Here is a 23,112-nt window from a genome sequence, read left to right on the forward strand (position 1 = left end):
TTTGCATTATTTATATTCTAAAAAAATTAGGGTTTTCCGGTTCTAAGAACTGGAAATATACACTGCAGACATCATAAGCCTAACACTGCCACATACCTGTGACTAATTGGCCTCCACAGAGGCGATAAGATAAGATGCTGTAAAACAATGCTTTGTCTTCTCCAGTAACAAGTTCAGATTACCTTCTACAAATATTGTAAATAACAGTTGGAGCTTGAGCATTGAAAAACAATTGCAGCAGACACTGTGTTCATTTTTTCATTAAGTTTTCACACTTCGTTTGCATTATGATTTATCACAAGACAACAGAATGGCCTTGTAATTACAGGGGCTAGATTACAAGTGCAATTAACTGTGCTCAAGTTAAATCAATAGCACTTGTATGTTTTGCCCTGGTGTTACAAGTTGAAAGTAACAATTTTGCGTGAGAGCAAAAGACTACGGTGCGCGAACATCTAGAGGTCAGATAATGAGACTGCGGTAACTACCTTTGAGCGTTAACCCAAAGGTGCACTAGGTCAACTGCTCTAAAGCCGAAGGTGAATAAGTAATACTTCAAATACCTATGTTCTTTATTTACAAGAAAATTTTCTTTTATATTATATATATATATATATATATATATATTTATATACATATATCTGGTATAGGTACTATATATTGGGTTTTAGTGCTCCTTTTCCATCCTTTGTTTTCCTATATTTATATATACTGTATATTGTTTTTTATAATCTGGGCCATTAGATTGTATGCTCCTTTAATGCACCAGATATTGTAAAATATGGCTCGTTTTCTTTACCAACACTTGTTATAATACATTTATTAGTTTTGAAATTCTTACAATATTTTTAATAAATACAGTCTGATCCTCACACACTGAGTCTCCACCTAGATCATTTCTGTGTCAAAATAGAAAGCAGAAACGTTGGCTTTGCTTACATCAGGGATGAAAGGGGGATCCATAATTCCTGCTTCTAATCGCTTGAAGTTTATAGCTCTGAAGAAGGGGTGTCGCTTTACGTCCGCCGTCCTCCCATCCTGGCACCCCAGTCTTTGCTTCACATCTTTGGTGAGTAGCTGCCAATGAGAAAATGTTCAACAGCAAATTACAAATAAATAACCTTTATTAGAAAATCATCAATAAAGAAAACAAAAATATTACTCTTTGTAAAGCCTGTGGGGTTAGGATAACAGAACATTATATTTAAAATCAGAGTGTCTCTTCAATACTGCTTTAATTGTAGCCAAAATAATTTAAGTCCTAAAGGGACATGAAACAAGATTACATTTTCATGATTCAGATAGAGAATACAATTTTCAAATAAAGCATCAGTGTTTGTAGTAATGTACAAGAAAACCTGTAGAAGGAGCTTTATAGAGCAGACGCTTAAGCGACTTTATGGTTAAAGAGACAGATACTTTCCAATTTACTTCCATTATCAAATTGTGCACTCTTTTTATATGCACACTTTCTGAGGCACCAGCTACTACTGATCATGTGCAAGAGTTCATAGTGTATACATGTATGAGACTGTGGTTGGCTGAAGGCTGTTGTTGGTAATGCACATCTACTGTACTTATTGGTCCTTTAAACTCTTTGGAAATATAAGCTGTATAGCCAGAATCACTGTTTAATAAAGAAGATTGTTTGATCACAAAATGAGTGTGCATCTATCTTTTGAGAGAAGTCCTTCAAACAGTGAGTGCAGTAGCAATATTATTATCATCATCATCATTTATTTATAGAGTGGCAACAGATTCCGCAGGGCTAACTGAAGACAAGGCTGTGGGTGTACCCTGCTCTGACTCTTTCTACAGGTTGCTTGTTTATCATTGCAAAGCACTTCTGCCATACCTAATCCCATGAAATTATGCCTTCACGCAAACAGAGAAAAAGGTTGCATTGCTGTAGTGGGGGATAGGGAAGGTTACAGCTGCGCTAGGGAATAAGTGTGCTTTTGTATTAAAGGGACATTTAATAGTTATAAATTGTAGCATACATTTTTAAATTATATTAGTAAGAATAATTTTACAATATAATTTCATGATTTATTTTGTCCCCTTTTCCTTTAATCTATTTCTGAAAAGTATGGGCTTTATAATTTCTTTTAACAGTAGACGTTTAGATTACAAACACTGCTACACTGTACACACTCTTTGTATTAACACTCTAGTGACCCCTTTCTGACTGTCCCTAACTGGTCTTAGCTGAGAAGGAAACAGGTTATAAAATGGCAGCACCCATTGTGTTATGGACGCTAAACCTTTAAAGAACTAGCATAACTTAAACAAATACATCTGCATATTATTTTCAGGCTAATATTTGCTTTGAATACATTATTCCGTCTAGTGGTATTTAGTGTTTTATGTTCCTTTAATAAATCTGATTCTCTGTATAGGTGGGTACTGAATGGTTATTTGTGTTCTGTATTGCCCATTAAAGGGACCTGAAATGTCTTGTTATCCTTTGCTGAAATATTTATCTAGGCAAGCTCAGAAGCAGCAAAGAACCTAGATCCTCACTGCTGATTGGTGGATGCATATATATACAGATTGTCATTGGCTTACCCATGTGTTCAGTTAGAAACCATTAGTGCATTGCTGCTCATTCAACAAATGATATGAATGAAACAAATTAGATAATATAAGTAAATTAGAAAGTTGTTTAAAATTGTAATCTCTGTCTAAATCATGAAAGAAAATGTTTGGGTTTCATGTCCCTTTAAGTTTGAGGTGCACACACAAGCCCTAACTCCAATCAACTCCACAAAAATATACTGTACATCGGCTTCAACTGTGTAAACAACAATCATGTTACAGTGTCTATTATATATAACCATAATTTGTAGAAAGATCACTCTGTATATAATCTACAACACTTTTCCTTGCACTGTTCAATGTTATCATCAAAGCTCTATGGACCTGAAGATAAACATATGAAGCTATTAAATAATCACATCTATACTGAAATGTGTGCAGTGCTCTTGGCGAATGGTAATAAGGCAAACAGTGAGAATAACTGTGTTTATATTAAAGCTAATTTTAGTAACTGGAATAGTAGAACGTAAGGGAAGTTATAAAAAAGTCTAAGTAAGCCAATTCTTAGCTCCATTTGACTGCTAGGATCAGGGGACAAATGTGAGAAAGCGTCATATAGATATAAAGTAAAATATTGTTTGAAGGAGCATAACGGTTAAAATTAAACTTCCACGACTCAGATAAGCAAGAATTTTTTTTTTTTTCAATTTAATCCTATTATCAAATTTACTTTGCGCTCTTTGTTAAAAAACCTATACCTAGGTAGGCTCAGTCAGAAACATCAATATGTCTTGAACATTATCTGGCAGCAGAGTTGGCAACAATGTTGTAAATTTTTAAAAAAAAAACACTCCTGCCATATGGTGTTCAACAACATATAACACTACAAACATTGTTGTATACACTGCTGCCACAAAGTGCTCAAGACAAATGCACACTCTTAGACCCAAAATTTCCCTAGATACCTGCTCTGGCATCCAATATGTAAATATGGCTGGAGTTATCAAGTAAATTGGAACATTAAGGGGATATGAAACCCATATCTTATGTGATTCAGACAGAGCATAAAGACCGCTGCTCCATAACCCTGTCCGCCTGCTCTGATGAGGCGGACAGGAATCGCCGGAAATCAACCCGATCGAGTACGATCGGGTTGATTGACACCTCCCTGCTGGCGCCAGATTGGCCGCGAGTCAGCCGGGGGCGGCCAATCGGGCGCCAGCAGGGAGGTGCATTCAGCGGTCTGACAGTGTGGATCAGGTCCGCAAGACCTTTGATAAATAGGCCCCATAATCTGAATCTTAAAATAAAAATTACGGTATCTGTTATCTCAACCTAAAATGTCGCATCACAGCAGAGGGGTTAAACCAGCCAATTTACTGCAGCCCCATTAAGACACGAGAAACTACACACCATGTTACACACAGATTTAGCCTCTTCAGAAAACTTTGTAGTATAGACTTCCTCTGTCTCCAGAACTCGTCTGTCCACTTCCTCTCGCTTAACTTTCTCCTTCCTGCCCCGAAATGGAGACTGCCCTGCAATCATCTCATAAATCAGGCAGCCCAGTCCCCAGTAATCCGGGCTGAAGGAATAACGTAGGTTATTCAGAACCTCGGGGGCTGGGAGTGAAATAGAATACACATTAATAAAGGCACAGATAATGTGAGCAAAAATAATCTATAACTATGTTAGTAATAATATACCTAGACATTACATGCAAATGAACTAGTGTAATCTGTCTGTAACCTAATATATATTACTTTACATGATATAAAGGGGACATTAATTAAAAAAACATAAACAGGAAAAAATATTAATATTCATTATAATATTATTTAGCTATATCTAAAAACAAATTAATTTTATTTACTGGGCAACAAACCTGCCGAAGCGCTTAAATTATATTAGGGATGTGGGGGTCAGATCTGTCCAGAAGAATTTGGCATATAAAACGCATGTATGGCTTATAGAAGTTTAAAGGTAAACAATAGATCTAAGAGTTGCTGTAGCTATGCAAATATGTTAGCAACAATATATCTAGACATTAAAAGAAAATAAATAAATGGAATGAACTGAAAAAGACAGGAATTTATGGGAAACGGAAGCCCTGTCATGATTTGGCCCAGTCTGGGGGATCTTAACTGTTGTGAATTTGGAATATAAGATGCAGAATGATTTTTATGGATATTATTTAAATAAAACAATATCTTTTTACTGTATTACATTAAATGACAAACTTACCCATGTACCCAACTGTCCCAACCCGGCCCCGAATTGTCTCTCCCTCTGGGATTTTTACAGCTAGACCCAAATCTGATATTCTTATATGACCTAGAATGCAAAGGACACAAAGGTGATATGTTCAATTAAAAAAATACACACATAAATAAATACATACATAAATACATACATAAATAAACACATACATAAATACACACATAAATAAATACACACATAAATACATACATAAATAAATACACACATAAATAAATACATACATAAAAATACACACATAAATAAATACATAAACACATACATAAATACATACATAAATAAATACACACATAAATACATACATAAATACATATATAAATAAATACATACATAAATACACACATAAATACATATATAAATAAATACATACATAAATACACACATAAATAAATACATACATAAATAAATACATACATAAATAAATACACACATAAATAAATACATACATAAATACATACATACATAAATAAATACATACATAAATAAATACATATATAAATAAATACATACATAAATAAATACACACATAAATAAATACATACATAAATAAATACATACATAAATAAATACACACATAAATAAATACATACATAAATACATACATAAATAAATACATACATAAATAAATACATACATAAATAAATACACACATAAATACATACATAAATAAATACACACATAAATAAATACATAAATAAACACATACATAAATAAATACACACATAAACACATACATAAAAATGTTTATTTATTGCAGCACAAAACCCGAAATATTTCTATCTGCCCTTAAAAAAATTTAGTGAACCTAGTGATACCTGAATCAGAGGTGTACGGTTTTTACAAGTCTAGATAATTCTTTGGAGACTTCTGGCATCAAGTCAGAGACTTTTTACATCCATTATAAACTGTGCACAATCTGTTTATATGCACACTTTCTGAGGCACAAGCTCCTACTGAGTATGCGCATATGAGTTTCTATGGGGCGGAGGGGTTAGGTTTTGGTTTTTTTAAGGTAAGGTTAGGGTTTTTTTACTTTTAAAGATACAGTTAGGCTTTTTTTTACAGGTAATGTTAGTTAGTTTTTTAGCTAACTTAGGGGGTGTTAGATTAGGGGGTCAGCTGGTTAGGGGGTTAGATGTTAGTGGGTATTTTGCAATGGGGGTTGTGGCAGTTTAGGGGTTAATAGTGGAGAAGGGTTCTTTTCGGTGGGGGTGTGGTGTAGAGTGGTATTTTGCGGTGGGGCTTGTGACGGTTTAGGTGTTAATAGAGTAGTGGGGTATTTTGCGATGCGGGGGTGTGGTGGTTTAGAGGTTAATAAAATAGAGGGGAAGTTGCGATGGCCTATGTGGTGGTTTAGGAGTCATTAGAGTAGGGGGCTTATAGTGATTTGGGTCAGCACATCAGTGTGGGTGTTAGGTTTTTCCACTTTCATCTCTCCATTGAAGTCTATGGGGGGCGTACGTTAACACGTTCACAATATTCTAACTTCTGCTCCTTGCGCGACAGCAAAAAATATATTGTAATACGTGCGCTACCCGACGGGTGCAATGAGCAGAAGTCGAGCGGATTTAGCGTGTGAACGGGCACTAACATTTTCTTTCATGATTCAGACAGAGCGTACAATTTTAAACAACTTTCTAATTTACTTTTATTATCAAATTTACTTTGTTCTCTTGATATCTTTTGTTGGAGAGCTAGGATGTGAGCTCAGAAGCGCACACATGTCTGGAGTGCTATATGGTAGCAATTTTGCAAGATTGTTATCCATTTGTAAGAGCCCTAGATCACAGCACTATTTACTGCTATGCAGTGCTCCAGAAACCTACCTATGTATCTCTTCAACAAAGAATATCATGAGAACAAAGCAATTTTTAATAACAGAAGTAAATCGGAAAGTATTTTAAAATTGTATGCTCTGTCTGAATCACAAAAGAACATTTTTACGTTAAAATATCTTAAGTAAATGTTGTTTAAAGTAAATTTCCAAATCTTTCCAGGCATATTTTTCACAATGAAGCAGTCATTTTACGACTGGGCTGCCAGTAACATTAAAATCAATAATAGTAGCTGTTTGGTTGCCAGTTACACATCTAAACAGTGAAGATTAACCCCTTTGACTGTCTTTTGCTTCTTTCTGCTCCATATTTGTAATGCATTGAGGTGCATAGGTGTTTTTTTACATTTAACACTAAGGGGCTTTAAAGAAAATGGACATTTTTTTTGTCCAGTATTTTTGTGAAGATTTTACTAGACAGCCTGATAACATACTAGACTGTCCGGTTAAATACTGGACACCTGGCAGCCCTACCTAAGATAGGGATAACCGCACAGAAAAGGTTTATTTATTTAGCACTGACTATCCATTTTACAAAAATCTAAATATATTTTGAAATCCTCTTTTTTAAATGGAATTTGAGTACAATGTTTCTTTAATTCATATGGGGCCAATTTATCATGCTGCAAATGCAGCTTCTCCCGTGCGTGCATTCAGGCTCGCCGGAAACAAAATTTAAGAATCAGCGGTCATGTCCGCCCAACAGTTGATAAATCTATCCCATCGACTGAATTCTACGGGTTAGGGACCATCATAAGTTGCGTTATTTTGAGTCATCAGTTCTGGCATAACAAGCTAGACTAACTAAACTCCATAGTTATTATAAGCAACACTCACTTCTTTTCTTTCTTGTTGCTAAATGTATTATTCATTCTTGCTATAATTTTGCACACATGCATAGACTGCTTTTTACATAATAAAAATCTTGCATGTTTGGTAATACAGTGTGATGTATTAATACCCCAGTATTTAAACCGTCTGACTCAGAACACTTCACTGTTGCAGATAAATGACTTTTTCATTGCGGAAACATGCTATTCTTCAGCTGTGTTTGTAAGTAATGTGTCAAACAGGGCCTTAGAATAGAAATGAAAGGAGCAGATGGGCCAGAAACTTTGTACTTACGCCCTTCGGAAAGGGCAGCATTTCTGTTAATGTGCTCCAATTGCAAAGACGCAGCTAACAAACTAATGTCCTACAAATACTCGGCTAAACTCAGTTTTACTTCTATAGTGTGTACGTAAATAATATTGATGCTTAACTGCACATTCACAAACATTTAAAGGGACACGAAACTCAAATGTAACCCCTTAATGACCAGTGACATACCCTGTAAGTCGATGGTCTTTCTATAGGGGTCAGTTTTCAATAGCACGGTCTCGCCGCCAGCAGCAAAACCGCGCTATTTTAGCAAGCATTCAGGAGGGAGGGATGGTGTAACAGTGTGGTCTTGCCACTTGCGGCCAGACCCGCGCTTTTATAGTCAGACAATCCATTAACGACCAGCAACACATAGGGTATGTCACAGTCGTTAAGGGGTTAAAAACAACAACTTTTAAATGTACTTTTATCAAATTGATCTTGTTCTCTTTGTATTTGATGTTGAAGAGTATACCTAGATAGGCTCTGGAGCAAGCATGTGCCAGGAGCACTATATGACAGAAGTATTGCATAAGTATTACATAAAACCCCAACATTTTCCTTTATGATTCGGACAAAGCAAACAATTTTAAACAACTTTCTATTTTACTTCTATTATCTAATGTGTTTTGTTCCTTTGATATCCTTTGTTGAAAGGCATACATAGGTAGGCTGCAGCAATTCACTTCTGGGAGCTAGCTGATAATTGGTGGTGGCACATGTATAGCTGCTGTCTTTGGGTCTCCTGATATGCTCAGCTAGCTCTCAGTAGTGCATTCCTGCTCCTTCAACAAAAGGATACCAAAAGGATGAAGCAAATTTGATAATAGAAGTAAAAAGGAAAGTTGGTTACAATTGTATGATCTATCCGAATCATGAAAGAAAAAAACACTGCTGCCCTCTAGTGCTCAGTGTTGTATAACATTGTTAAAAGCATTTTTGCAAAACTGGTTATGTGTCCCTTTGTAAAGCAGCAATATGGTCACCCTATATATAGCTCCACTTCATAATAAGAGCACTTACAGTTGACCGGAGTAGATCTAGTAGGGTGGAAATTTCACAAATTGATTTGGCAAAAAGTGGATTCCTATGACAGTACCATGTTTAAAGCCACTGAGATCTTCAAAACGACTCATTGTACTGTCTATGGCCTAGATTTGGAGTTTGGCGTTAGCCGTGAAAACCAGCGTTAGAGGCTCCTAACGCTGGTTTTAGGCTACCGCCGGTATTTGGAGTCAGTGATTAAAGGGTCTAACGCTCACTTTTCAGCCGTGACTTTTCCATACCGCAGATCCCCTTACGTCAATTGCGTATCCTATCTTTTCAATGGGATCTTCCTAACGCCGGTATTTAGAGTCGTTTCTGAAGTGAGCGTTAGAGCTCTAACGACAAAACTCCAGCCGCCGAAAAAAAGCAGGAGTTAAGAGCTTTCTGGGCTAACGCCGGTTCATAAAGCTCTTAACTACTGTACCCTAAAGTACACTAACACCCATAAACTACCTATGTACCCCTAAACTGAGGTCCCCCCACATCGCCGCAACTCGATTAAATTTTTTTAACCCCTAATCTGCCGACCGCCACCTACGTTATACTTATGTACCCCTAATCTGCTGCCCCTAACACCGCCGACCCCTGTATTATATTTATTAACCCCTAACCTGCCCCCCTCAACGTCGCCGCCAGCTACTTACAATAATTAACCCCTAATCTGCCGACCGCAAAGCGCCGCCACCTACGTTATCCTTATGTACCCCTAATCTGCTGCCCCTAACACCGCCGACCCCTATATTATATTTATTAACCCCTAATCTGCCCCCCTCAACGTCGCCTCCACCTGCCTACACTTATTAACCCCTAATCTGCCGAGCGGACCTGAGCGCTACTATAATAAAGTTATTAACCCCTAATCCGCCTCACTAACCCTATCATAAATAGTATTAACCCCTAATCTGCCCTCCCTAACATCGCCGACACCTAACTTCAATTATTAACCCCTAATCTGACGACCGGAGCTCACCGCTACTATAATAAATGGATTAACCCCTAAAGCTAAGTCTAACCCTAACACTAACACCCCCCTAAGTTAAATATAATTTAAATCTAACTAAATTAATTAACTCTTATTAAATAAATTATTCCTATTTAAAGCTAAATACTTACCTGTAAAATAAATCCTAATATAGCTACAATATAAATTATAATTACATTGTAGCTATTTTAGGATTAATATTTATTTTACAGGCAACTTTGTAATTATTTTAACCAGGTACAATAGCTATTAAATAGTTAAGAACTATTTAATAGTTACCTAGTTAAAATAATAACAAAATTACCTGTAAAATAAGTCCTAACCTAAGTTATAATTAAACCTAACACTACCCTATCAATAAATTAATTAAATAAAATACCTACAATTACCTACAATAAAACCTAACACTACACTATCAATAAATAAATTAAATACAATTTCTACAAATAACTACAATTACATAAACTAACTAAAGTACAAAAAATAAAAAAGAACTAAGTTACAAAAAATAAAAAAATATTTACAAACATAAGAAAAATATTACAACAATTTTAAACTAATTACACCTACTCTAAGCCCCCTAATAAAACAACAAAGACCCCCAAAATAAAAAAAATCCCCTACCCTATTCTAAATTAATAAATTTAAAAGCTCTTTTACCTTACCAGCCCTGAACAGGGCCCTTTGCGGGGCATGCCCCAAGAAAATCAGCTTTTTTGCCTGTAAAAAAAAACATACAATACCCCCCCCCCCAACATTACAACCCACCACCCACATACCCCTAATCTAACCCAAACCCCCCTTAAATAAACCTAACACTAAGCCCCTGAAGATCTTCCTACCTTGTCTTCACCTCAACAGGTATCACCGATCTGTCCTGGCATCCGGTGCTGAAGAGGTCCAGAAGAGGCTCCAAAGTCTTCCTCCTATCCGGCAAGAAGAGGACATCCGGACCGGCAAACATCTTCATCCAAGCGGCATCTTCGATCTTCTTCCATCCGGTGCGGAGCGGGTCCATGTTGAAGCATCCGACGCGGATCCATCCTCTTCTTCCGGCGTCTCCCGACGAATGACGGTTCCTTTAAGGGACGTCATCCAAGATGGCGTCCCTCGAATTCCGATTGGCTGATAGGATTCTATCAGCCAATCGGAATTAAGGTAGGAATATTCTGATTGGCTGATGGAATCAGCCAATCAGAATCAAGTTCAATCTGATTGGCTGATCCAATCAGCCAATCAGATTGAGCTCGCATTCTATTGGCTGTTCCGATCAGTTTGGGTTAGATTAGGGGTATGTGGGTGGTGGGTTGTAATGTTGGGGGGGGGGTATTGTATGTTTTTTTTTACAGGCAAAAGAGCTGATTTTCTTGGGGCATGCCCCGCAAAGGGCCCTGTTCAGGGCTGGTAAGGTAAAAGAGCTTTTAAATTTATTAATTTAGAATAGGGTAGGGAATTTTTTTATTTTGGGGGTCTTTGTTATTTTATTAGGGGGCTTAGAGTAGGTGTAATTAGTTTAAAATTGTTGTAATATTTTTCTTATGTTTGTAAATATTTTTTTATTTTTTGTAACTTAGTTCTTTTTTATTTTTTGTACTTTAGTTAGTTTATGTAATTGTAGTTATTTGTAGAAATTGTATTTAATTTATTTATTGATAGTGTAGTGTTAGGTTTTATTGTAGGTAATTGTAGGTATTTTATTTAATTAATTTATTGATAGGGTAGTGTTAGGTTTAATTATAACTTAGGTTAGGACTTATTTTACAGGTAATGTTGTAATTATTTTAACTAGGTAACTATTAAATAGTTCTTAACTATTTAATAGCTATTGTACCTGGTTAAAATAATTACAAAGTTGCCTGTAAAATAAATATTAATCCTAAAATAGCTACAATGTAATTATAATTTATATTGTAGCTATATTAGGATTTATTTTACAGGTAAGTATTTAGCTTTAAATAGGAATAATTTATTTAATAAGAGTTAATTAATTTCGTTAGATGTAAATTATATTTAAGTTAGGGGGGTGTTAGTGTTAGGGTTAGACTTAGCTTTAGGGGTTAATCCATTTATTATAGTAGCGATGAGCTCCGGTCGTCAGATTAGGGGTTAATAATTGAAGTTAGGTGTCGGCGATGTTAGGGAGGGCAGATTAGGGGTTAATACTATTTATGATAGGGTTAGTGAGGCGGATTAGGGGTTAATAACTTTATTATAGTAGCGCTCAGGTCCGCTCGGCAGATTAGGGGTTAATAAGTGTAGGCAGGTGTCGGCGACGTTGAGGGGGGCAGATTAGGGGTTAATAAATATAATATAGGGGTCGGCGGTGTTAGGGGCAGCAGATTAGGGGTACATAAGGATAACGTAGGTGGCGGCGCTTTGCGGTCGGCAGATTAGGGGTTAATAATAATATGCAGGGGTCAGCGATAGCGGGGGCGGCAGATTAGGGGTTAATAAGTGTAAGGTTAGGGGTGTTTAGACTCGGGGTACATGTTAGAGTGTTAGGTGCAGACGTAGGAAGTGTTTCCCCATAGGAAACAATGGGGCTGCGTTAGGAGCTGAACGCTGCTTTTTTGCAGGTGTTAGGGTTTTTTTCAGCTCAAACAGCCCCATTGTTTCCTATGGGAGAATCGTGCACGAGCACGTTTTTGAGGCTGGCCGCGTCCGTAAGCAACTCTGGTATCGAGAGTTGCATTTGCGGTAAAAATGCTCTACGCTCCTTTTTTGGAGCCTAACGCAGCATTTTTTTGGACTCTCGATACCAGAGTTAATTTTATGGTGCGGCCAGAAAAAAGCCCGCGTAGCGTTAACAGCCCATCTACCGCCAAACTCCAAATCTAGGCCTAAGTTTGTTAATGGAGATTTAATCCCTATGTGCTGGATTTGACGCACCGGTTAGCACTGGAAGTGGCTGAAACACCTGAACTCAATAAGTAGCTGTGTCCACATACGTTTGTCCATATAGTCTATGTATGTTTGTATGAGTACAGTGTTTTTAATTTATATTTCAGTTCAACAACATAGTAAATGACTAAATAAAGAACTCCGCTATTTGAGCAGCAGTTTAGCTCATCTTCAGCTTAGTATTTCAGTGCAACCCCAAATTATGTGAGGGACTTAGTGCACCCACACTATACAACATCTAGTACTTTAAACTTGCAATATGAGAGCAAAAATAAGAGCTATTTTTTAGCTCCACTTGTAATCTAGCAATTAATGGGGTGATTAATGTTGAGTGACTGTCTTCATCATGGTTTTTAGATATGCATGTAAAGCTTAATTAAAGGGACAGCCTACTTTAAAATATTTATTGTTTAAAAAGATAGATAATCCCTTTATTACCAATTCCCCAGTTTTGCACCAACACGTTATATTAAAATAATTTTTACTTCTATGATTACCTTGTATCTAAACTTCTGCAGAATGCCCCCTTATCTCAGTTCTTTTGACAGACTTACATTTTAGCCAATCAGTGCTGACTCGTAAATAACTCCACGGAGTGAGCAAAATGTTATCTATATGGCACACGTGAACTAGTACTGCCTAGCTGCGAAAAACTGTCAAAATGCACTGAGATAAGAGGTGGTCTTTAAGGGCGTAGAAATTAGCATATGAGCCTAACTAAGTTTAGTATTCAAAGAAGAATACCAAGAGAACAAAGCAAATTTGATGATAAAACTAAATTGGAAAGTTGTTTAAAATTGCATGCCCTATCTGAATCATGAAAGTTTATTTTGACTAGACTGTCCCTTTAATGTCATGGATAGGCTTATCCACACCCTATGTGCTCTTGTCTTACTTTATTCTCACGGTCCCCATATATATAACGTAATATATAGTAGCTACACAACCCTGTACCCAGCAGGAAAACAAATTCTCAGCATCTATTAGTGCTTTTCCTAGTTGAAATTGTGATCTGTTCTCATAAACTGCATTTCTGCATAAAGAAGCTGTGCTGTTAAAACAATTTAGTCTGACATTTCTAAGCAACAAAGTCACAAACACCTAACCACAGGACACAAGACCTAACAGGGCTTATTGCATCTTTTTCACCATCATACATATAGTATTATTCACAATATGCAGTAACACCGGCTCAGCACAGAGTGCCCTTTGTGTTATAGAAGCAGCAATACATCTGTAATCATTTGCATAGGTTGTATTACAAATGCTTCTGATAAAGTATTTTGCATCATTGTTCAATTGAATATTTCCTCTTTACCATCACTAGTTACTAGTTATCTGACACATCCCCAGGATGGCTTAAATGAACACTCAAGTCAAAATTAAACTTTAATAATTCAGATAGAGCAGCAAGTTTAAACAAATTTCCAATTTACTTCCATTAACAAAATGTGCACAGTCTTTTTATATTTACACTTTTTGAGTCACCAGCTCCTACTGAGCATGTGCAAGAATTCACAGAATATACATATATGTATTTGTGATTGGCTGATGGCTGTCACATGATTACAGGAGTGGAAAAAGACATTTTAAACTTTGAAATTTGTCAGAAAAAATCTACTTCTCATTTGAAGTTCAGACTAAGTGCTATTAGTATTGTCTTTTCATCATGCATTTGTTGTTTATGCAAATCTAAACCCAATTTTTTTATTTAATGGTTCAGATAGAGCATTCAATTTTAAGCAACTTTCTAATTTACTCCCATTATCAATTTTTTCCGTTCTCTTGCTATCTTTATTTTAAAATCAAGAACGTAAAGCTTAAGAGCCGGCCCATTTTTGGTTCAGAACCTGGATAATGCTTGCTTATTGGTTTGCTAAATGTACCCACTAATAAGCAAGCGCTATCCAGGGTGTGGAACCTAAAATGGGCTGGCTCCTAAGCTTTACATTTCTGCTTTTTAAATAAAGATAGCAAAAGAACAAAGAAAAAATGATAGTAGGAGTAAATAAGAAGGTTTCTTAAAATTGCATGCTCTGTCTGAATCATTAAAGAAAAAAATTTGGATTTAGTATCCCTTTAAGCTAAGTTATAACAAAGTCAGATCTGGGGTTCTCTCTACATTCTCCTTTGTAATTTAATGTGGCATTTAAAGGGTCATTAAAATGCAAAAAGAATGATCTGTGTTAGAGAATTTTATAATTGTGCTACGGATTACTTAAAACTATCGTGTTGATCACAGTTTTTTGTTATCTGTGTTGTTAATATCCAAATTTTGTAATCTAAAGGCCAAACCGCAGGATTAACAACAAACAAAATGGCAGATTCCTGGGTTTATCAAGATGAAAGGACTCTCTGCTGACTGATCCCTTTTAACCCCTTAACGACTGAGGACGTGCCAGTCACGTCGTACAAAAAACGTCCGTTAACGACCAAGGACGTGCCTGGCACATACTCTGGGGTTTCAAGCTCTGGAAGCGATCGCTTCCAGCCGCTTTGAGGGTATTGCAGCTATGCCTCGATGTTGAGGCATCGTGCAATACCCTTTGCTAAGCAACCAATGCCATGGTGCCGATCGTTGGTGGCATGAGAGGGATAGCAGGGAGGGGGGTGGGTGGCCCAACGCTGGAGGTGAGAGCGGGGTAGGGTTAGAGAGCTGTTTGGGGTAGGATCAGGGAGGTTGGGGTAAGGGGGAATCCTATGCTGCAGTTAAAAACTTAAAAAACAAACAAAAAACATTTATTTTTATAATGGCAGACTTTCTGTCAGTACTTAAGATGGAGGTGATCTTTGGGGGGTGGGGGAGGGAAGAGAGCTGTTTGAGGGGGGTCAGGGAGGGATCAGCGGGTGGGATGTGTCAGGTGGGAGGATGATCTCTACACTAAAGCTAAAATTAACCCTACAAGCTACCTAATTAACCCCTGCTGGGCATAATACAAGTGTGGTGCGCAGCAGCATTTAGCGGCCTTCTAATTACAAAAAAGCAATGCCAAAGCCTTATATGTCTGCTATTTCTGAACAAAGGGGAAGCATTTACAATCATTTGTGCCATAACTGCACAAGCTGTTTGAAAATAGTTTCAGTGAGAAACCGAAAGTTTGTGAAAAAGTTAAAGGGACAGTCTACACCAGAATTGTTATTGTTTTAAAAGATAGATAATCCCTTTATTACCCATTCCCCAGTGTTGCATAACCAACACAGTTATATTAATATACTTTTAACCTCTGTGATTATCTTGTATCTAAGCCTCTGCAAATTGCCCCTTTATTTCAGTTCTTTTGACAGACTTGCAGTTTAGCCAATCAGTGCCTGCTCCCAGATAACTTCACGTGCACGAGCACAGTGTTATCTATATGAAACACATGAACTAACACCCTCTAGTGGTGAAAAACTGTTAAAATGCATTCTGAAAAGAGGTGGTCTTCAAGGTCTAAGAAATTAGCATATGAACCTCCTAGGTTAAGCTTTCAACTAAGAATTCCAAGAGAACAAAGCAAAATTGGTGATAAAAGTAAATTGGAAAATTGTTTAAAATGACATGCCCTATCTGAATCATGAAAGTTTATTTTGGCCTAGACTGTCCCTTTAATGTTTTTTTTTTATTTGCATTTGCTGGTGAAATGGTGGCATAAAATATACCCAAAAGGGTCGAGATCAATACTTTGGGTTGTCTGCTAAACAAAATTTAGAAACTATTTAGCATGGGAGTTTTTTGGTAGTTATAGATGTGTAACAGATTTTGGAGGTCAAAGTTAGAAAAAGTGTGTTTTCTTCAAAATCTTCATCATATTTAATATTTTTTTTTATAGTAAATTATATGATATGATATGATGAAAATAATGGTATCTTTAGAAAGTCCATTTAATGGAGAGAAAAACAAAATGTATGCTTACCTGATAAATTTATTTCTTTCCACGTCATTCCAATTACTAGTGGGATATTAAACTCCTGGCCAGCAGGAGGAGGCAAAGAGCATCCCAGCAAAGCTGTTAAAGGGACATTCCAGTCAAAATCTAAATGCACATAGATTAATTACATCTTTGAATAGAAACATATAGCAAAAATGCTTCTAGTGAAAGTTATCACTGTTTTAGTGTTAGCATTTTTCTCTGCACGTGCATGTGAAGCATAGATAGATATTGTCACTGCACCCACATTTTTAATAATGCAGCTGCTCAGATCATCACTGGGACTTGTATCATGTCAGCAATGAACACATTGAGTCATTACCAGATGGTACAAGCACCTTAGGCTCTCCGAGCAAGTGCTGTGTTTAAAATGCTGGTGCACGGTGCATACTTAAATAGAGTTTTAAAACAGCTATAGCTTTTATAAGAAGCATTTTTGCTAATGCATGTATATTACTAAAATGCTTCTATTCAATACCGAAATGCATCCATGTGTTTTCCAATTTTGGCTGCAATATCCCTTTAAGTGTAACTTCCCTTACCTATAATCCCCAGTCATTCAGCCGAAGGAAAATGGAAAAAGAAGAACACAAGGGTGAAAAAGCTGCCTGAGGTTTACTCAAAAAAACTGCCGAATTATAAATAAAAAGGAGGGCGGGGTCGTGGACTCTCCATGTCCGGAAAGAAAGAAATTTATCAGGTAAGCATAAATTTTGTTTTCTGTCCTATGGCATGGAGAGTCCACAACATCATTCCAATTACTAGTGGGAACCAATACCCAAGCTAGAGGACACAAATTGAACAGGGAGGGAGAAAAAGTCAGGAGGACCTAAACAGAAGGCACCACCGCTTGAAGAACCTTTCTCCCAAAAGAATCCTCAGCTGAGGCAAAAGTATCAAATTTGTAGAATTTACAAAAAGTGCAGAGAGGACCATATTGTCGCATTGCAAATCTGTTCCACAGAAGTTTCATTTTTGAAAGCCCAAGAAGAGGAGACAGCCCTAGTGGAATGAGACATAATTCTCTCAGGAGGCTGCTGTCCAGCAGTCTCATAAGCCAAACAAATCAAACTTCTCAACCAGAGAGACAAAGTAGTAGAAGTGGCCTTCTGACCCTTATGCTTTCCAGAGAAAACAACAAACAGGGCAGAAGATTACCGAAAATCTTTAGTAGCTTGTAAGTAAACTTTTAGAGAGCGCACAACATCCAAATTATGCAAACAACGTTCCTTATGAGAAGAAGGATTAGGAAAAAAAGAAGGAACAACGATTTTCTAATTAATGTTTCGATCCGACACCACTTTAGAGAGAAAACCCAATTTAGTATGAAGGACCACCTTATCTGCATGAAAAATAAGGTACACTGCAGAGCTGAAAGCTCAGAAACTTTGTGAGGGGAAGAAATAGCAAGTAAAAACAAAACCTTCCAAGATAACAATTTTATATCAACAACATGCATCGGCTCAAACAGAGCTTGCTGCAAAACTTTAAGAACTAGATACAGGTTTAAACACAGGCCTGATTCGAACCAGGGCCTGAACAAAGCCTTGAACATCTGGTAAATCTGCCAGACGTTTGTGCAAAAGTATAGATAAGGAGTACCGACCGACAAACCCTTCTCCAGGTTATCCTGAAGAAAAGACAAAATCCGGGGAATCCTCATCCGACTCCAGGAGAAACACTTAGATTCGCACAAATAAAGATATTTATGCCATACCTTATGGTAAATTTTGCAAGTAACAGGTTTGAGAGCCTGATGCATAGTATCAATGACCGCTTCAGAAAAAACACGTCTAGACAGAACTAGGCGTTCAATCTCCAAGCAGTCAGCTTCAGAGAACCCAGGTTTGGATGAAGGAATGGACCCTGAATTAGAAGGTCCTTCCTCAGAGGTAACCTCCAAGAAGGTAGAGATGACATCTCTGACAGACCCCTCTGTCAGTACTGGAAGGGTTAAAAGTGTTCAGTTTTGAGAAACTATTTTCTAAAGACAGGTTTCCTGGCATCAGCTATTGTTTACTGTAATTAAGTTTAGGTGATAAGCGTTCACCTTGTTTAATCACCTCCAGAGATCAGACTCCCAGGTGCCAAGAAGGACTCCATTGTTTTCTTGTGTTTAATTGTTTATTTGGTTAAGTAATGTAATTCTATTGTATCCTGTAAAAGGGCGTCTTCCCTCTATCTAATGTACTATCTTCTTCCAATCCCCCATCTGGTCTCCTAGGGAGTGTCAACCAGGTGGGAGACTTGCAAAAATACTGTGCATATAGCCCACAATAAAACACATTCTGTTTTACTCTCAAGATGGAGCTTGGTCTCATGTTTGGGGGGAATTAACTGGGTTCGTGTGTTGCTGATCCCGTATTCAGGGCATCTTTCATCTGGTATTAACCCTTGATATCCAGGTTATACCGTAACAACTGGTGGCAAGCCACGGGATGAACCTCATCGCCAAGAAGAGCTACCATTAAAGACTTGCTAGAACAACGGGGCCAACAAGCCAGTAACCTCAGGAAGAGGGAGATTATTACAATACTGACTGAGATGGACGGAGTACCAGGGCCCGAAGGAACCAATGAGCCCAGCATATCAGACAGAACCCCCGAAGAAGCAAGCTTTGACCGGGCGGTTAAAATAAGACTGGCACATTATGGCCCCAACGCGTCTGCTGAAATTATAGACCGGGTCATAGCAGCCGTGGAGGCCAACCTACTTTGCCAAAGTGGCGCTGCAGCAGCCCAAGTCACAGCAACCCCAGTGGAAAAGAGAAAGGTACATTTTGCAGCTTTTAAAAACTTCCTGGAAACAGAAGGAGAGATTGATGGGTACCTTGCAGATTTTGAGAGGCAATGTGCCCTACACAAGGTACCCGCAGAGGACTGGGTCACGATATTATCTGGAAAATTATCCGGCCGGGCCAGCGAGGCTTTTCAGGCCATTCCGGATGAGGAAGTCGGGGATTATAATGCTGTAAAAGAGGCACTGCTCTCCAGGTATGCGGTTACACCGGAGGCATACAGGAGGCGGTTCAGAGACACTGTTAAACTAGCTGGAGATTCCTACTTCGAGTGGGCATGTAGGGTGCACCGCACAGCAGCTCACTGGATGGCAGGGTGCCAAGCCGTATCCGGGGAAGAGGTGCTGCGGCTATTCCTGTTGGAACATTGCTTCGACAAGTTATCCGCAGGAGTTAGAGAGTGGGTTCGGGACCGTAAACCCTCCACACTGCATGAAGCTGCTCGCCTGGCAGATGAGTATACGGATGCCCGCAAACTGGACACTGCTACCACTAAGACCCCTGCCAGGGTGGAGTACCGACCCACAGTCACCCCAGCAGATACTGGTTACCAACCCCCGGCGCAGCGATCTACAGCACCACCTCCAACCACGAACTATCCTCAGCCAGCCCGGTTTAACTCACGGGACTACTCGCAGCCCATTGGGTGCTTCGGATGTAAGCAACTAGGGCACAAAAGACCAGAGTGTCCACTAAACCCAGCGAACCAAGCACAGTCCTGGAGGAGACCCGCCGGAGGAAACCCACGTAACCCTCAGCCTGCTGCCCACTGCGTAGAGGAGGAAGAATGCTGGGGAATCCTACATGAAGCAGACCCCGTGCAAGCTGCCCACCGGGATAACCAGCAACAGCACCAGCAACTCGTTAAAGTGAATGGGAAGGAGGTCAGTCGTCTACGGGATACTGGTGCTACCATGACCTTGCTCCAAAAGAACTTGGTGTCTGAGAACCAGCACACCAGAGACACTGTGGCTGTGAGGGTAGCAGGGGGCGCTGTGTTCCGCCTACCTGTTGCCCGGGTACATTTGGATTGGGGAGTGGGCTCTAGACATGTGAATGTGGGGGTCATGAAGGACTTACCAGCTGATGTTCTCCTTGGAAATGACTTGGCCCCCCTTGTTTCTGCCTACGCTCCCATGGGTCCCACCGATGTTAACCCTGTGACTACCCGTGCCCAAATCCGTGCCACCGAGACCGACCCACCTGCTGCTAAGCCCCAGGACGCTGAGCTCAGTAAATCTCTATCCGCTATTGATACGTGGAAGTCCCGTTACAACGCGGTGATGAAGGAGAAGAGTCAAGTAGAGGATGAAATGGTCACGTTAAACAATCACGTAACAGTGCTAGCGGGAGAGAAGAGGAGCGCAGAGGAAAAAGCGCGTTTAGAACGGGAATCTCTGCTAGACAAGCTGCACTGACAGACCGCAGAACACACCAGCTTCAGAGTGGAACATGAAACAGTAAAGACAAATTTAGCGAGACTGGAGAAAAAACTGACACTGGCTCATAGTGAGGTGCAGCAACTCAAGGGCAACCTACGTCAGTATGAAAAGCTTGTGGATACCTATAAAGAGCAGGTACAAAAAACTCGTAAAGAAGGCAATGAGATTTGTCTCCAACTAGAAAGAAGCGTCTCTGAAAACAAAAACTTGAAGGACTGTTTAACCCTGGTCTGGGCACTGAAGAAGTTGAACCCTTATTTATACGGACAGGAATTCTCTCTCATAAAGAAAATGCAGATGGATTGTCCTGGCAAACTGACATTCCTACCACCTCCTAGTCCGGCCATCCCCAAGTTGACCCGCCAAAGGGTCAAGCCGGGTCTGCCGGAGTGTCCCACCAGGAGGGAGCCGTGTGACAGACCCCTCTGTCAGTACTGGAAGGGTTAAAATTGTTCAGTTTTGAGAAACTATTTTCTAAAGACAGGTTTCCTGGCATCAGCTATTGTTTACTGTAATTAAGTTTAGGTGATAAGCGTTCACCTTGTTTAATCACCTCCTGAGATCAGACTCCCAGTTGCCAAGAAGGACTCCATTGTTTTCTTGTGTTTAATTGTTTATTTGGTTAAGTAATGTAATTCTATTGTATCCTGTAAAAGGGCGTCTTCCCTCTATCTAAAGTACTATCTTCTTCCAATCCCCCATCTGGTCTCCTAGGGAGTGTCAACCAGGTGGGAGACTTGCATAAATACTGGGCATATAGCCCTCAATAAAACATATTCTGTTTTACTCTCAAGATGGAGCTTGGTCTCATGTTTGGGGGGATTTAACTGGGCTTGTGTGTTGCTGATCCCGTATTCAGGGCATCTTTCATCTGGTATTAACCCTTGATACCCGGGTTATACCATAACAACATCCTTACCAGATCTGCGAACCAGATCCTGCGAGGCCATGCAGGAGCTATTAGGATTACTGATGCTCTCTCCTGTTTGATACGAGCAATGACTCGTGGAAGGAAAGCAAAAGGAGGAAACAGATATGCCAGAGAGAACATCCAAGGAACCGCTAGAGCATCTATCAGAACGACTTGAGGATCTCTTGACCTTGAACCGTACTTTGGATCCTTGGCGTTTTCGCGGGATGCCATCAGATCCTACTCTGGAACCCCCCACCTGAGGGTTATCTGAGAGAACACTTCCGGATGGACAGCACACTCCCCGCGATGAAAGGTCTGTCTGCTCAGAAAATATGCCTCCCAATTGTCCACTACTGGAATGTGGATGACAGATAGGAGACAATCATGAGCTTCCGCCCACTGCAGAATGCGAGTCACCTACTTCATGGCTAAGGAACTCTGAGTCCCTCCCTGGTGGTTAATGTAAGCCACTGATGTGATGTTGTCCGCTCAACTCCAAGATGTTTATGGGAAGAGAAGACAGGCTGGCGTCGGAAGTCACAATCACCCAGGAAGGTCTCAGGAATTAAGTGCCCCGAGACAGATGATCCTGTGACATCCACCATGAGAGAGAGTTTCTTGTTAGGGGGTCCAGATTTATCCTCTGCGATAAATCGGAATGATCTCTGTTCCATTGATGGAGTATGCAAAGCTGCAGCGGTCGTAGATGGAACCGAGCAAAAGGAATAATGTCCATGGAAGCCACCATCTGATCAATCACCTCCATGGATTGAGCCACTGATGGACGAAAGGCAGACTGTAGAGAAAGGCAGGAAGCCATTATTGTCCCTAGGAAATACACTTGTGTAGATGGAACTAGAGAACTTTTTCCAGATTCACCTTCTACCCGTGGGAACATTTCTTTATGAGATTGTGCTAGTTGAAAAGATTACTTATGAAAAAAGCTCTTCACTAATTAGTTATTTGGATATAGATATTGAGATCTCAGGAGGGGACATAAATACTAAGACCCATTTTAAAAAAGTGGACTCAAAAAACTATATCCACAATAATAGTTGCCACTTTAAAAAGTGGATTGAAAATATCCCTAAAAAACAATTTTTAAGGGTCAGAAAAAATTGTTCACAGCTAGAGGAGTGTGAAATACAATCGCAGATTTTACAAAAAAGTTTGAGTAAAGAGGATATAATCCAACCCTCATAAATGAAGCAAAAAAATGAGGAAATAGAAATTCTCTTCTAGAAGTAAAGAATAAAAGTCAAAGTGAGAATACAGATAGTTTAGAAGTCCCTTTCATTACTAAGTATAATATACATCATAGAGAGTTAAGGAA

The 23,112-nt window shown here is 38.9% G+C and overlaps 1 protein-coding gene across 3 annotated transcripts in view; it reads right to left on the reverse strand.

Moving 5' to 3' along the window:
* GRK5 (G protein-coupled receptor kinase 5) overlaps positions 1 to 23,112 on the reverse strand; it is a 315,595-nt gene that overhangs the window by 5,858 nt on the left and 286,625 nt on the right. For all 3 annotated transcript variants that reach the window (XM_053692662.1, XM_053692663.1, XM_053692664.1), the window contains 3 exons: positions 4,783 to 4,872; positions 3,952 to 4,160; positions 940 to 1,077 (listed from right to left, as the gene is read on the reverse strand). In XM_053692662.1, coding sequence (XP_053548637.1) covers positions 940 to 1,077; positions 3,952 to 4,160; positions 4,783 to 4,872 — 437 coding nt within the window. The remainder of the gene's footprint in view (positions 1 to 939; positions 1,078 to 3,951; positions 4,161 to 4,782; positions 4,873 to 23,112) is intronic.

The sequence above is a fragment of the Bombina bombina genome, chromosome 9 (genome assembly GCF_027579735.1).
Source record: "Bombina bombina isolate aBomBom1 chromosome 9, aBomBom1.pri, whole genome shotgun sequence".
In the NCBI taxonomy this organism is placed as follows: Eukaryota; Metazoa; Chordata; class Amphibia; order Anura; family Bombinatoridae; genus Bombina; species Bombina bombina.